This window comes from Oryctolagus cuniculus, chromosome 1 (genome assembly GCF_051225735.1).
Source record: "Oryctolagus cuniculus isolate XC-2025 breed Fujian yellow rabbit chromosome 1, ASM5122573v1, whole genome shotgun sequence".
NCBI classification, from domain to species: domain Eukaryota; kingdom Metazoa; phylum Chordata; class Mammalia; order Lagomorpha; family Leporidae; genus Oryctolagus; species Oryctolagus cuniculus.
Genome location: NC_142867.1, coordinates 34,701,225 through 34,716,692, shown reverse-complemented (window position 1 = coordinate 34,716,692; position 15,468 = coordinate 34,701,225). Strand labels below are relative to the sequence as shown.

At 35.4% G+C, this 15,468-nt stretch overlaps 1 protein-coding gene across 9 annotated transcripts in view; it reads right to left on the bottom strand.

Annotated features, from left to right (window-relative positions):
* The window catches only part of DCDC1 (doublecortin domain containing 1), a 553,166-nt gene that overhangs the window by 474,651 nt on the left and 63,047 nt on the right, over positions 1-15,468 (bottom strand). For 8 of the 9 annotated variants that reach the window (XM_089309905.1, XM_089309913.1, XM_070071609.2 and 5 more), the window contains 3 exons: positions 14,101-14,370; positions 12,589-12,742; positions 11,937-12,099 (listed from right to left, as the gene is read on the bottom strand). In XM_089309905.1, the coding sequence (XP_089166031.1) occupies positions 11,937-12,099; positions 12,589-12,742; positions 14,101-14,370 (587 nt within the window). The remainder of the gene's footprint in view (positions 1-11,936; positions 12,100-12,588; positions 12,743-14,100; positions 14,371-15,468) is intronic. The other variant, XM_089309931.1, reaches the window with a different exon arrangement.

The following is a 15,468-nucleotide window of genomic DNA, read 5'->3' as shown; positions in this document are numbered from 1 at the left end:
GGTGGTCCTGTTCGTTGTGGTATGTTTACAAGTATCCCTGGCCTTTTCCCACTACATGCTCATAGTACCTTTATAGATAGGACAACCAAAAATGTCTCTAGAGAGTGACAAATGTCCCCAGGTAAAAGTTATCACCAGTTGAGAACCTCTACTCCACTGCAGTAGAAGAAGAACTAGAGGCATTCTCCCTCTGCTGAGGAAGAGAGAACAAGACATATGTTCCGGCATATACTATACTCTTTTCTGACTCCAAACTTTGTTGATGCCTTTTTCCTGCCTCATTTCTGGGCTGTGTTTATTTCTTCTCAATTCAGCGTACATCTTCCATATCACTCTTTAAGCAGCCCAGCTTATAGACACCTTTGTTTTTACATGTGCATGACTATTAGATTTGAGCATCATGAGTGAAAGTGTTCTCACCTTTATATCTCCAATATCTTGTACACTGTAAACAAGCGTGCTTGCTGGCTATCCAACAAATTAATAACACTTGATCATGCATTTTCAGTGTAAGCATTGTTTCCTGTTACAAAGCTAGCACCAGTGATAGTGTTTGGGACAGAACAGATGCTCAATAAATGTATATTAAAATTTGTCAAACAGATCAGAGCATGACTATTTATTTAGGCACATAATAGGTCAATATTAGGTAATATTTTCATTAGGCAGATATTAACTTAACACATGTTTTCTCTGCATTTGGGGAAAAGATTACATTTTCATACTCATGATTAATTAATTGTTTCATTATTATGTCCCTACTGAGTTCACTAGGAAACCAGAATATGTCTTGTGGAAGATAACTCAATATAACAAGAAGCAAAAAAACAAAAACAAAACAAAACACACAGGCTTAGTGCAGACTATGTTTAGCTTCAGAATTGTGAAATCTTGAGATCGAAAGAAACTAAAAAATACTGACTTACCCACTCATTTCATTCACTCTATTTATTCATTACACAGACATACACCGAGTACCTACCACATAGTCCCTGCTTGGAACACTGCACACAGAAAACCTCAAAGAATTTTTTGGTTCTTCAGGAAGACAAGAAAGGAAAACTACAGTGTATGCACACAGCACCCTGAATGTGCCCTATCTTGTCTGCTCTCAGAAGCTAAGCTTGGTTGGGTCTGGTTAGTACTTGAATAAAAGGAAAGGAAAAAACAACACACAATAAGGCAATGCTAGATGAGAGGTGGTAGGTTACAGTATTGGGGGAGCATCGAGTGCAGGCACCTGACACAGCTTGAGATGGTCAAGAAAGGCTTCCCAGAGTAAGGGAATGAGTCAGAACTTGAAGCCTATTAAATTAGGCACAACATGGAAGCATAATCCAGTTGTAGGAGAAGGCTGAGTCATACAACAAGCTGGTGGGACATGTGAGGAGATGAAACAAAAGAGCATCCATAGACAGAGCAAAGAGGGAAGAAAGTAACCAGATCAGAACCTTGCAAAAACACTGAACCAAACCCCCAAACAGGCCATTCTACCTTTTGGATAGCTGGAATTATTGGGAAAATCACTCTTATATTAAGGAAAAATGAAATTCCAATGAAATAAAGCTATTTGGATAAGTAAGGAAAAGGAAATCTCTAGTCTTTTTCAAAATACTGGTCTTGGGTTGCCTTATATGAGAACCAGCAGGGAAACCAGGAATCCTCCTACTTAGCAGGATGTGCTAGTTCTTCTGTACATCACGGGTCAGGGGACATATGCCTCCATATCAAGAAAGGTAGTTGGAGAGCTTATGGCCAGGGTAAGTATCATTACATCCAAAGACCAGAAGAACAGAATCTGACTCTTCCACACCAGGATGGAGAACCTGAGGATGCTCAACAAAGACTTAATTGGATTCTAGCCCTGGTGAAGACAAGGATAATCTCAGGGGCAGGGGGTGAGTGGACTCAGGAGACCCAAATAGTAAAGGGAGTACGGGGTATGTGGAGCAAGAAGCTATGCTAAGTATTAAAATAATCTTAATACTGTCCAACTTTACTTTAAACTTCTAAGAAAACACTAACCAATGCTGTCTACATTTCTGTCTTTCATAATTTTTCATTTCCAAAATTACAAATTCTTTCAGGTCCCAGGGCTGAGACTTTCAAGCACTGTTTTAGGAATTACAAAATATTTCCCTCTCCCTCTACTCCTCTCCTATGCCTTGCTCCATATTGGAATTCGAAAAAGATGAATCTGGCCCCACAATTCCCTCAGTATAGAACAATGACCCTGAAGCTTACCAAAGGTCACATCATCCCCTTTTTTACTTCCTTTCAGTAATAATTAATAAGCACATACTCTATTCAAGGTACTATGAGGAATACAAAAAAAATGTTAAATGAATCCAACAGTCCCTCCTTTTTTTCCCCTACTCCTTCTCAGGGAAAAGGCTGAGAAAATGGTGAAGAAAGGGTATTCTTGAAAGGATGTGGGAAAGCTGAAAACCTTAGATCCCAAGCATCTATAGATTCCTTACAGAATCATTTATCCCACTTCTGATCATTGTCTGGTCTCAGACAGACATTAGCATAATCATTAGACTCTCTGCAATGTAATTATTCTTGGGCTGGCTTACTCTGGCTCCCTGCCAAATGGGAACAATTACAAATCTATATATGAATTTAGAATAGGGAATTGTTAATATACTCTTCTTAAACACACATTGACTGTTTACAGCAAAGCAGGCTGCACTAAGAAGGGAGATCCTCCCCTACTCTGCCCTGGCCACCATGGTGCCTATTTCATTTGGTCCTTCATACATCATTGAGTAACATTTATCGAACATCTATTAAGTGACAGATCCTATGCTAGAAAATGGTGGCAAACAAGGCAGTCATAGTTTCTGCCCTGATAAACCATGGTCTTGGGGGATGACAGGCATTTCACCAGTAATTATAAATCTGATTATTACAAAGGGGGGCTTTGAGGATGTAACAGAAATGCATCTTTCTTAGAGCTTTTGAAGAGAGTAGAACCAAATACAAAGACTTCCCCAGAATGAATCTCAACAGCAAGGACATTGGAGTTCCCTTCTGGACTCATCTTAAATATCTATCTTGTAAACAATGCTCTCTGCAAGGACTCTGCCCTACACACTCAACTACCAAAGAATAGGCCCTAGTTTCATCTCATCACTTCAATGCCTCCTATGAATCTGCTAGACATCCAGGGCCTTCCAGGACAATCACAGCCAGACTCATGCCAGTCTTCTCCTCAGGTACACCTCCCTGGAGTGCTGGGATTCCATGGGGTAAAGACAGGAGTAAGCCTGGCCTCTGGTGACATTATAAGGCTTAGTATAACATTGGAAAATATGTCCCCAAAGAGCCATTTCCCAATTGTTCGGAGACTGTCAAGTCCCCTGGACTATTCATACACTTACTCTCCAAAAGCTCTCAAAGAAAATACTCCAACATCAGATCATATTTTAATGAGTCCACATCGTATTTCATTTCCATGGTTTTATTTTTAACCAAATGATTTTTAAAAAAATAACACTTTCTATCTTGTGTTAAAAAGTCTACCTACAATATAATTATGTTTCCTCAGACTACTTCTAAAAAGCCAATGCTTATCATAAAATTAAATAAATCTGAGCACTCGCCACATTATAATTTTCCATTCTGCATGTATCAGGCAAACAGAGTGTTGCCTCCTTCTGCCACTAGAATCTTTATATTTTTAAAATTCATTCTATTGTAGTTGGGCAACAAACTTGAAAACACAATAATGCTCTGTTAAGTAGATATAGATAATGACATTAAATATGAACAAGCACATCATTTCATGGTGCAAGATGAGTTTATAAAATATAAATGCTCTGACAGTAAGAAAACATACTGCTATATTCAATTATATCATCTGCCCAAACTACAATTGCTTCTATGTTTGGTAAATAGATTAAATCCAGGTCACATTCCTACATTCCACCGAGTTTCTAGTCACTCCCATTTCTCTAAATACTTGTGCTCTTTGTTTCTACTTGTTCTTAAGTGTCATCATTTATTGCTATAGGCATGATGGCTATATTTAACTAATAATGACAGTGGTTGTCATTAGATTTTAACTCAGTAACACTAGTCTGACATATTATTTGAAGTATGTCTTCAATTTAAATTTGATTAAAATTACAAACATCCCATCTATTATGCCAATCAAAATGTTGTCACCCTTTCTCTGAACTTTTCTATCAACTTCCTTTAAATAAGTAATGGCAGCTTAAACTTAGGCCTTGCCTTGGGTCATAAACACAGTTTAAAATACAACTCTTGGAATACGGCAGATGAAGGTTACTTGGGTCTCTTTTTATAAAAAGACTTGATTTTGACCTACACCCAGATAATGAGAGTTCAAAGCCTCCAACTTAGATTCTCATATCATGCTGTTTACTGAATTGATCAGAAGGAATTTTAATTTCATTTTATGTATTTCAAGATCTCAGACCCAGCAACTACCTTTGGTAGTAAATTCAGGTACTTGTAACAACCTGTATGAAAAGCTTTTAGAAAAATGCCTAGAAAAGAAGGGAGTAAAAGGAGAAAAACAGATGAAGAGCCACTGAAGAGACTGCATTTTGGATATGTGTCACATGTCAGATTTTATATACTTCCTCTTATTTACCCCTCATAGCAACACTATGAAGTCCATACCATTATGCTCAAATTATGGGTGGGGAAACCCAGAGTTGGAGAACTTAAATGACTTCCCTAGATTCACACTATAATTTGCTTTCCTGGTAGCAAGAAAGTAGAAACAAATTTTGTAGGTAGTAGTGGTACTTTCCTGAACTTTGCAAGTTATTCTAGGAAGGCAGAAGTGGATGCACAGCTTTGGAATCTCAGTTATATATTTTTAAATTTTTATTGAGAGGAAGATGTGTGTGTGTGTGTGTGTGTGTGTGTGTATAGAGAGAGAGCACTTCCCCATTTTCTAGTTTACTCTTCCAAAGAAGCCAGTGATGGGTTGAGCCAAATCCAGGAGCCAGGAACTCAACCCAAGTCTTCTCTGTGAGTGGTAGGGACCAACTACTTGAACCATCACCATTGCTTCTCAGGGTCTACATTAGCAAGAAGCTGCAGTCAGGAGCTGAAGGCAATTATCAAATCCAGGCATTCTGATATGGGATGCAAGCATTTGAACAGGCATCTTAACCACTAGGTTAAACACTCACCCCTTAATTATATTTATAAAATAATATTCTCAGTTTTCTATCAAAACTGGGGGTTTATAAATATTTAATTTCCAAATTATCTTCATTAGAAAAATAAGACTATATTCCATAGTACCTTACTCCTGTAAGGTACTGCCACTACTGCACAGATTAGGATATTGAACTGTCAAACCAGTTTGCCCAAGGTCATACAACAGAGTCTAGAATCTTTCAAGATCATCTGTCTTTGAGTCTGATGTTCTTTTCACTGAATAATAACATACACCTCACATCTTTTCTAACTATGTCTAAAGCCTCCAAAAATGAACAGTGCAAATAGTTGGCATAGTGGTTAACATGTCACTTGGGATACCCACAATCCATATTTGAGTGTCTGGTTCAAGTTCTGGCTCTACTTCTGATTCTAGCTTCCTGCTAACGCATACCCTGGGAAGAAGCAGGTGATGGGTCAAATAGTTGGGTCCGTGCCACCCATATGGAAGGCTCAGATTGAGTTCCAGATTCCTGGCTTTGGCCTGGTACAGTCCCAGCTGCTGTAGGCATTCACAGAGTGAACCAGCACACGGGACATCTCTCTCCATCCATCTGCCTATTCATCTATCTTTCTGCCTTTCAGAAAGAAAATGAACAGCTTGAAAGGCAAACCACTCTGAAAAATTATGAAACATACATAAGGATACTCAGGTAAAGTAACAAGCAAGGTAGGCAGACAAACAAAATATTTGATTTATGGCAAAAAAGTTTATGGCAAATGTCTGTTTCATTTTCAAAATCCCTTCTTCCATGAAATTATTTGTTATTATACTACCCTTTTGAATTCCTTTATACATTTACTGTCAATAAAGACCTTGTACAATTCTTTATATGTTTGTTGTCTGTTTCTCCTTCTACCTAATTAGCACTAAGCTCCATGAAACCTCTGTCTTATTCACATTATATTCTTAAGGCTTGGAGCAGTGTCTGGCACTGTAAATATATGTTGAGTGAATAACTGAATGGAAGGCCTCCCTTTGACTATAACTTTTCATTTTGCCTCTTCAGACAGGAAATGGTGTTTGTTTTTTATTACCTCCTACAGACTCTATCAGCTGTAGTCATGGAGGTGTCATCTGTGCCCATTTTCATCCATGAAGCAAACAACTTGAGGTAATAAGAATAGTATTTATAACCTTTCTGAGTTAATATTCTAGTGAGAATTAATGTTTATTAGAGTTCTTTGCAGTTGTGACATAAAGACAATATCCAAAACACTTATGATCTGATGTGGTTCCATCTAAAAAATTTTGGATTTTAAAAAAAAGGTAATGTGGTACTTTCTATCAAAACAGTGCACATAATTTCTATCAAACAGTGCACAAAGGGTAGCAGTCCATAATCAAACCTCCTAAGTATTTTTTTTTTTTTTGACAGGCAGAGTGGACAGTGAGAGAGAGAGACAGAGAGAAAGGTCTTCCTTTGCCGTTGGTTCACCCTCCAATGGCCGCCGCGGTCGGCGCGCTGCGGGCGGCGCACCGCGCTGATCCGATGGCAGGAGCCAGGAGCCAGGTGCTTTTCCTGGTCTCCCATGGGGTGCAGGGCCCAAGCACCTGGGCCATCCTCCACTGCACTCCCTTGCCACAGCAGAGGGCTGGCCTGGAAGAGGGGCAACCGGGACAGAATCCGGCGCCCTGACCGGGACTAGAACCCGGTGTGCCGGCGCCGCTAGGCGGAGGATTAGCCTAGTGAGCCGCGGCGCCGGCCAAACCTCCTAAGTATTTTCAACAATACAATCAACTAGTTATACTAAATAAGGTTCTACTACCAAAAGAGTTATGAAACAATTCATTCTTCTACAATCTTGGATTTTGAAATTACAGATAAGAGATTATAAAGTTCTAGCCACTTTTCAGGGGTTATAAAGAATACATATAATACATCTAAAGCACATAACTGGGTACATGACATGCAGAGAGCATTCAGACCATTAGGACAGTCACAGGTTTGTAGGTCGGCTTGTTGGGCAAGTGTAGCCTTGCATATTACAAGTCAGCATTTCATGACTATGTTAAGAGTTTAACTTTTTCTCACTGATTTCATATTTGACAGGGTAAGGAGGTACTGCTGGATGGCTGCATGCTCTATGTTTTCCTATTTGCTAAGGACATTTCTTATTTATTTATTTGTCTCCTGCAATTACCTTCAGATTCACATTAGTTTGTATAGTAAGAATACTCTAGACACTTATTTACAGATATACACTTTTGGAACAGGGAAATATATGAAATGTATGTCTTTAGTTTTACCCTCACCTGTAGAAGCAGAAGAAGCATGTGCTATCTCAGAAGAAAGTGGCAAATAAGATGGACTAACGAGCGTGCCTACAAATATTATTCAAATAAAAATGACAAAAAGGGAGATTAGGAAACTCAACACCAATTCCAGTATCTGCCTGAATTAAATAGCAATTGCCCTATAAGTTAGTGTCAGCCTCAGCAGGACTAAAGCAGCTATTGGTTTATGAAACACCAGAATATTCTGTCTTGAGATCCAGTGGCAGAAACAACAAAGTGTGATATGATATGAATAGTGGGTCACTTTTAGAAACTTGTGGCTTTAACACCACCATTCAAAAATGAAACTCAGTAGACATAAAATGAAACAATATAATACATGGGTCCAGGTTCATTAAACTAATGCATTTTTTGAAAAACAAAATATGACAGAACATTTCATTATGACGCAGATATGAGAAAAAGTGTTATGCTGCTATTTAGAATGTGTCTTGTGTGTCGTGGAATTGAAATATTTCTAAATCATCAATAATTAAAATGATGAGAATCCATCATTTCACTGACATTTACTTCTAGATGAAAAGATGGCCTATTTTAAATGTGCTCACACATATTCTTGTCAATCACAAGCTGTCACAGCAAATTATTTCATTTTGTAGATCACATGGCAGTTAGGAGAAAATCTCTAGGTTTAAATTTAGATCTTAGGTGCAATATCAAGAACTCCTTTCATGGGTTGTTTTTCTGTGACTACATCTTCACAATACAATATATAAAAGATATAAAATCTTGTTCATGATACTCAGTTTCATTTCTAGTTAGCAAAACTTAGTTATGAAATGAATCATTATAAATGAGAACTCTGAAAGCCAAATAGAATAAGATATATAGAGAAAGAGTGGAAATATACAACTAAAAACATTTTAAAAAATCAGAGTTCCATACAACAGAATTTGGATCTAATGAATTAGATGTAAACAGTTTTTTTCCCCTCACCTTCTTTAAAATATTAAAGCAATCACAAAATACACACCATTTCTTACACTATTTGCATTGTCTACCAGTTACAAAGGAGATGAATTCTTATAAACCACCTGAATCTGATCCGAGAGTTTTCACTGTGCTACCATTAAGCAGAAGATTCAGGAAACTTGAATAAAGCCTAAATGACATGACTATGAATCTGAAAACTTTTGAAATGTCTTTTTAAACAATTCATTAAATATATCTTCACAATTCCAGCAGAATGATTAATACATGCCAGAATCTTTAAATGCCAGAATCACAAGACCTAATAAAACGTCGTCATCAACAGCCTTTATCTAAAATATTCCTATTTTTCTGATATTTTCCAAATACAATTCATTTTTCTGATTAGGAATTCAGCTTCCACATGTAAGAATTATTCTAACTTTGCTTTTCAACAGAGATTGCTTCATGTCAGTCTTGACCTTGGCCTGACCTCCACTGAAAGCTTTGTGTTTCAAGGTATGTGATGAATAGCTCCCTGGCTTTCTATCCAATGCCACTGGTTGTCAAGAGTCATACTCACAAGGGATAGTAAAATAGTTTAAAAATCAGAGATGTTCTGTAGGCTTTTACTTAGTAAATATTGCAAGAGTTCCTAGGCAATTTTTACTATATACCCACACTGCTTTTCCAAAGAATAAAGAAACCAATGAAGTATGAAAACATACTATCCAAAATTTACATTGACTTATTTGTCCTCCCTGTGCCAGAAGTAACAAGTTTTCCTTTGAAGAACCTATTTGATTTACATCATTTAAGAGTTATCTCAGTCTTAAGGATTTGCAACTATTCATTCAGTTTAAGCTATTAAAGACTAGAATTCTATCCCTCTGTCCAGGTTAAACATATACATAATAAGTATTTATTGGTTTAAATTTTCATTGAAATGAATTAAATTTAATGTAAAGCAGAAAAGAGAATAATGATAGAGAAATCAGTCTACAAGTCACTTCTTTAAAGATTTGTAGCAGGGACATAGTAGGCTCTCAATTAATGTTTGTTGAATTAATGAAAAGTAATAAATTACAATAATTACCAGTTCTTGACTGTAATGCCTTTTGGCTAATTGTATATAAAATATTCACATTCACTTAGAAAAAAAAATCAGTAACACTCAATTCCTCTAATTATTTTCCACCTATTTACCATTAGCATGTTCAATCTCTCAACTTCTGATAATGCCTCTTCACTCCAAATGTATCCACCACCTTCAAAGTTATTCCTGTATGCTTTATTTTTATGGTACACTTGTGCCAACAAGTTGGCAAATTATTAATTTATCTATAAACTGCATGCTAGAAAGATAACCTTCAACCTGATTTAGAATATATATCACCCACATAATCATATAAAATGTACTCTTTCTTATCTAAACAAGGTTGAAGGTATGTATATACATATATACATACATATATGTATATATCAAGTTAAATACCACATCAAGTTAAATCTACCTTCTATATGTATATATGTATATTTATATCTATATTCTTAAAATTCTGAAAGAAGCCAAACATCAGTGTTTAGGCTTTTCTATGAGGTTAACTTAGATGAGTGCCTTTTCCCCATTGTACTCATCCTAAGTCTTTTTAATGGACATGTGATATGCTAGTCTGTGTCCAAGCTCACCTACAATTTCTTTTCTCAAAAGACAAGACACATCTGCCACCTGCTCTACTCTGTGTCCCAGCAACAACTGTCGAGCAGCATAAAGATTGATTATCAGTCAAAAACCATTGCACAACACCAGATTTTGGTGGGTTAAGCTTGCTGATCCAGCAAGAGATGGTGTGAAATTTTCAGGACTGTGTGCCAACATTTTGGTGCTAAAAGAACAGCAGTGCATGTCACAGTGAAACACAGCCAAAGATATGCAGACAAAGCAGAGAAGTTTTTTTTGTTGTTGTTGTTCTGGACTGGGCTTTAAAAAGGGATAAAAGAGAAAGCAAAACATAGAAGGAAATCAATTGGTACAATATAATCAACCACCAAGTTTAGTCTAATGTGTGGCATTGTTATTTTAGGTATATACGTACAGCAGATTTTCTTCTTAGCTTCACTACAAATAATTTTTATATATCTCCTCTAGAATATCATTATACACATAAAAGATAAGATTTCTTATTAATAAAAATGGTCAAGGATCTTAGTGAAACAATCATTACATAAATATCTATATTTTTAAAAGTCACAGAAATATATTTTCCCACAAAACTTATTTTTATATGAAGTAAATGATTTAATTAATGCAAAATAAAGGCAGTTATATTTTAAAGTAAATATTTGAAAACTACGATGTGGATCTACACTATTCCACAGGGAATTTCTAATGAGTATTATAGCAACAAGTTTCTTTACAAAGATCAAGTTATTTTGAACTTTATACTGAATTCAAGAAATTGCTATCTGCTGATGATGAAGTATTACCAAAGAGAGAAACTCCAGTATTATTTTATATAATAACATTAATAGAAGAGGGATTTTCATCACCTCATCTGTAATGAACTCCAGAATTACTTTTCTTCCATTTATGCAATTACTGCCTAGACTTGCCTTTGATTCACCAGCTTTACAGTAGTTGCAAAAAAAAATAATTCTTATAAGATATAAAAAGCATAAAGGAGTACACTATTTTGATACCCTGAATTTTTATGGCAAAGTCCTTGTTCCTTACATTATTTAAATCTGATTACCATACATAGCACTTGATAACAGACTCTGGGTACAACATGCTTGGAAAAAAATTCTTAGTGGCACCTTTTTTCCCCCTCTTAATACATTCTTTCCCACTGAAGACAGAAAAACACCCTTTTAATTTTAGAAAATCCCTACCTTGGTGAAATGGTAGAAACAATGGACTTAAAGAAACTTCCCTTAAAAATATGTCTGAGTTTAGAAACACACATTTCAAGGTTAAAAAAATCTAGCTGCCATATTTACCTCATGAAAAATGTTATTAGGAGAATCACAAGTATATGAAAATAAAATGTTCATTACTGACCACATTTTCATAATTGTGTTAATACCATCTGAAAAAAAAGCCAAGAGTAGAAATGAATAAATGATATTTGAAACTTTGAACTATTTTCTGAGGGAATAAGTCTAATGAATTATGTCTGTTGAGTGTCACAGAAACTAAACAGTAAATTCAATAATCTCTGATGTAATTTATTATATTTTCACCATTTAACCTCCTGCAGGCTCCCTAATGTCTATTCAGATCTATATTAAATTAAGCACCAATGCTAATGAAGGGCAATAAACGTGGCTGTCAGTGGATTTTTCTTTCATTAAGCACATTATCCTCTTACTGAGCTGTAAATGCGTAAACATTAGTTTTGTTAAACCATGCAAAAAAGACAGGATGAAAATCATCTTTTAATTGCACCCCTTAAGCAATTTACTGTGTGTGTGTGTGTGTGTGTGTGTATGTATATGTGTGGAGTATTTCCTTCTATTTTACCTTTAAAATTTTTGAATGGATCTACAAAGGGCTCTCCCGTTGAAACATAAACATCAGCTTCATGGGGTATATCTTTAGGTTCGAGAGCTTCCCTGCCATCTGCCAAGAACACTCGTCTTGCAGCCATGTTCAGATTCAGCTTTTCCGTGCACTCCTCCAGCAACTAAAGAAAGCAAGAGGTAAGACAGAGTGATTCACAAAAAAAGAAAGGAACACATTTCTACCAAACAGAAGGCTATAACTATCAAAGTAAAAACCCAATTGAGTGAATGCCAAGTTTGACCAGTACAATTATATTTTAGAGTTGAAAATATATAAAAAATAAATAAATAACAAATAAGGTAAATGATAACTGGAAGAATATCTAATGTTAGTTACCTAATTTTCTTCTTTAAATGATCTATCATTCTAATAAATCCAGAGGATATGATATCATTGTACATTTAATTAACCAATCTGCTTAATGAATACATTATTTATTACACCATTTTTTTTAAAGGAAACGAGTGAAATGCCTGAGACCTGTGTCTCAATTTACACATTCAGATTCCTAAATAAATTATAAGACAATAAATGTCATCTTTCTCACTTTTTATTTTATTAAGAGAGTAAGAGAAAAAATAAAGCACCAAAAACTTTGAATACTCGTTACCAAGGTGATGGTTGGTACAGCAACTTTGGCAAAGGTTGTTCTAGATCCATTTTTGTAAGCTGTTACTTTAATCACTCTTGGTTGAAGTTTGTGTCTTTGAGACAATCTTTGCCAATTTTTGGTCCACTGAAATTGTAAAGAGAACTCTGCAACTCTAAGGGAAAAAAAGAAGAATCACAAAAATTGATGCACGAAAATAGCAAACACTTTTAAATAAATTTTATCCTGTTTTTTTCTCATGGAAATAAACCCTAGAGTTTGTTTCTACATATGTAAGTATTCCCCAGAAAAAGTTTCTATAGGATGAAATTGTCACTGTTGATAATGTTTGGCAAAATGGCTCATGCAACACATCATTTTTATGATTTTAGTTATAAAATACCACAATAATTATTTTAACAATATAAAGTTAATTATACACACATACACACACACACACATACATACATGTGAGAGGGTCTTTAGAAAGTTCATGGAAGTATATTTAATGAAGTAAATATACAAGGACTTCAAATATTTATGCTCCAAAATTAATTTATCTTTTAATTCCATTTTCTATCAACCTTTTGAAGTAGTCTCATATATGCATACATACATTCATACATACATCTGTTATGTTCTAACAGCAACATAAATAATAATATGGTTTTAAGAGAACTAACTAGTAAATGGCTAAGAGTTTCTCTAAATTTTCATGTTTATCAAGGTTCTTTGTTTTTTTTTACAAAAGTAGTTTATTATAACTAAAATTTTGATTTTAAAGTTAATAATATTATTTCACATCAAATTATTTGAGAGAAATAACATTTCAAATTCTTCAATCTTATCTTGAATAAAAATTAATTTGACCTTTATTACTTTCTCAATAGAAGATCATTATAAATTGACTATTTTTAAATTCAAAATTTATCAATTTTTCATCCAAAAATCTCTAAGTAACCATGTTAACCTGAAACAAAGTAAACATTTTAAAAGAAAAAAATCAGGTAAATTAAAATGGCAATATATCCATTTATTCAAACAGCTGACAAGAAGCGGAACATTAGTTGCTTGGTTTTTCTTTTAACAAATTGTTCTTCTGTCCATAAAGTCTTAGGTTAACAGTTTATGATAATCTTGATATGAAAACTTGTATAAAAATGATCTTATCAAAAGTTCATTTCAATTTGTTTCTGTCTCAAAATATTGGTTAAATATCAAAAGCATGTCAAATTTCTATTTCTAAATAAATATCCTATAAGCAAAGATATTTCATGGTCTGAGCCTGATTCTACTTCAAATATTGTTTTCAGAGTTTCAGGTTACCCAGGTTGAAGCATACCTTTTGTTTTCCACAGTGTAATTAGCAACATTCTACCCTGATGCTTTCAAAGAAAAAACAAAAGGAGAAACAAAACCCTAGAGCTATGTTATATTTTAATGTCTGAAATAGTCAATTGAATCATTACAAATTTTGCTAAAAGAAAGAGCTTCAATAGTCAGTTAAAAAGAACAGAGAGCCGCTTTCATTACCTCAGTTGACCCACCCGAGCACTGACAGGTCTGTTTCTCTTGGATGCTGATATAACACAAGAATTGTATTTACTGTTTGATTTGTAGCTATCTAGGTCTGATATTTCATCATGGCTGTGATCTGGTGCTCTTTGATGTGTGGAGCAATCCTGAAGTCCTGACCCTTCTGAAACTGCTGCTGAATCTAAAAGTTTGTTGGGGCCAAACTGTGGCTGTGAATAATCCTCAATGGATTTAATAATTGCTTTAGCCTCGGGTAACATAAACTCCCTGAAAGAAATAATGCATGGGAGAAAACAATGATTTGTAATCATTTATTAACAACCACCACATAATAATTACTTGTGTACTATATGGTAGACAAAATACTGCACACTTAGCCATTATTTTGTTAATGCTTACAATATCTCTGGAAGGAGATTATGGGTATTATTTTTATTCCCCTTTTATAGAATTAAGAAATTGAGGCATAGAGAGGTTAACTAACTTCCCAATATCACCCAGTCAGTCAGTGACAGGGTAGAAATTTGTCTATCCTAAAATGAAACTCACATTTACAGCCATGAAGCGTCATTGCTTTACTTAACCTAAAGAAAAAACCTAGGCAAATGCTTAAAGCAGCAATGGTGAGGTGGAAATTTGGCATAGTGATTAAGACAGCATTTGGTATCCATATCCCATATCAGAGTGCTTGGGTTTGGGTCCCGACTCCTCTTCCAGTTCCACTTCCTGTTAATGTGCACCCTGGGATGCAGCAGGTGATGGCTCAGGTGGATGGGTCCTACCACCCACATGGGAGACTTGGATGAAATTCAAGGCTCCCAGCTTCAGCCTGACCCAGCCCTGCCTATTGCAGGCATTTGGGGCATTGAAACAGCAGATGGAAGATCTCTCTCTCTCTTTCTGTCTCTCCTCCCCTGCTCATGTGTGTGTATGTGTATGTGTGTGTCTGCTTTTCACATAACATGAAAATATTTTTTAAGTTAGTATAATTTAAAGTTCTTAGAGTCACTTTATTAAATGCTAACACTGTGCTAAGTATTAGTAAATACACAAGTTAAAGAGATGTGGGTCCTACCCTCAAGAAACATGCATACTATCCTCCAAAAGAAAATAAATGCTAAATAAAGTGGAATTATGGGTGTGAATGAACTTTAAATGAAAAAGAATCCATTGAAGACCAGCTTTGCATAAGCAGAAATGAAGTTTGTCAGGGCTTCATAACAGACAAGGAATTTGGGTGACTAACTCATCCTACTTTGTTCGGGACTATCCTGGTTAGGTCAGGAAAAGGAACACATTCTGGAAACTCCTTCATTCTCAGACAACTGGGACAATTGGTCATCCTCCTTGGTATTTAAGCTGGAA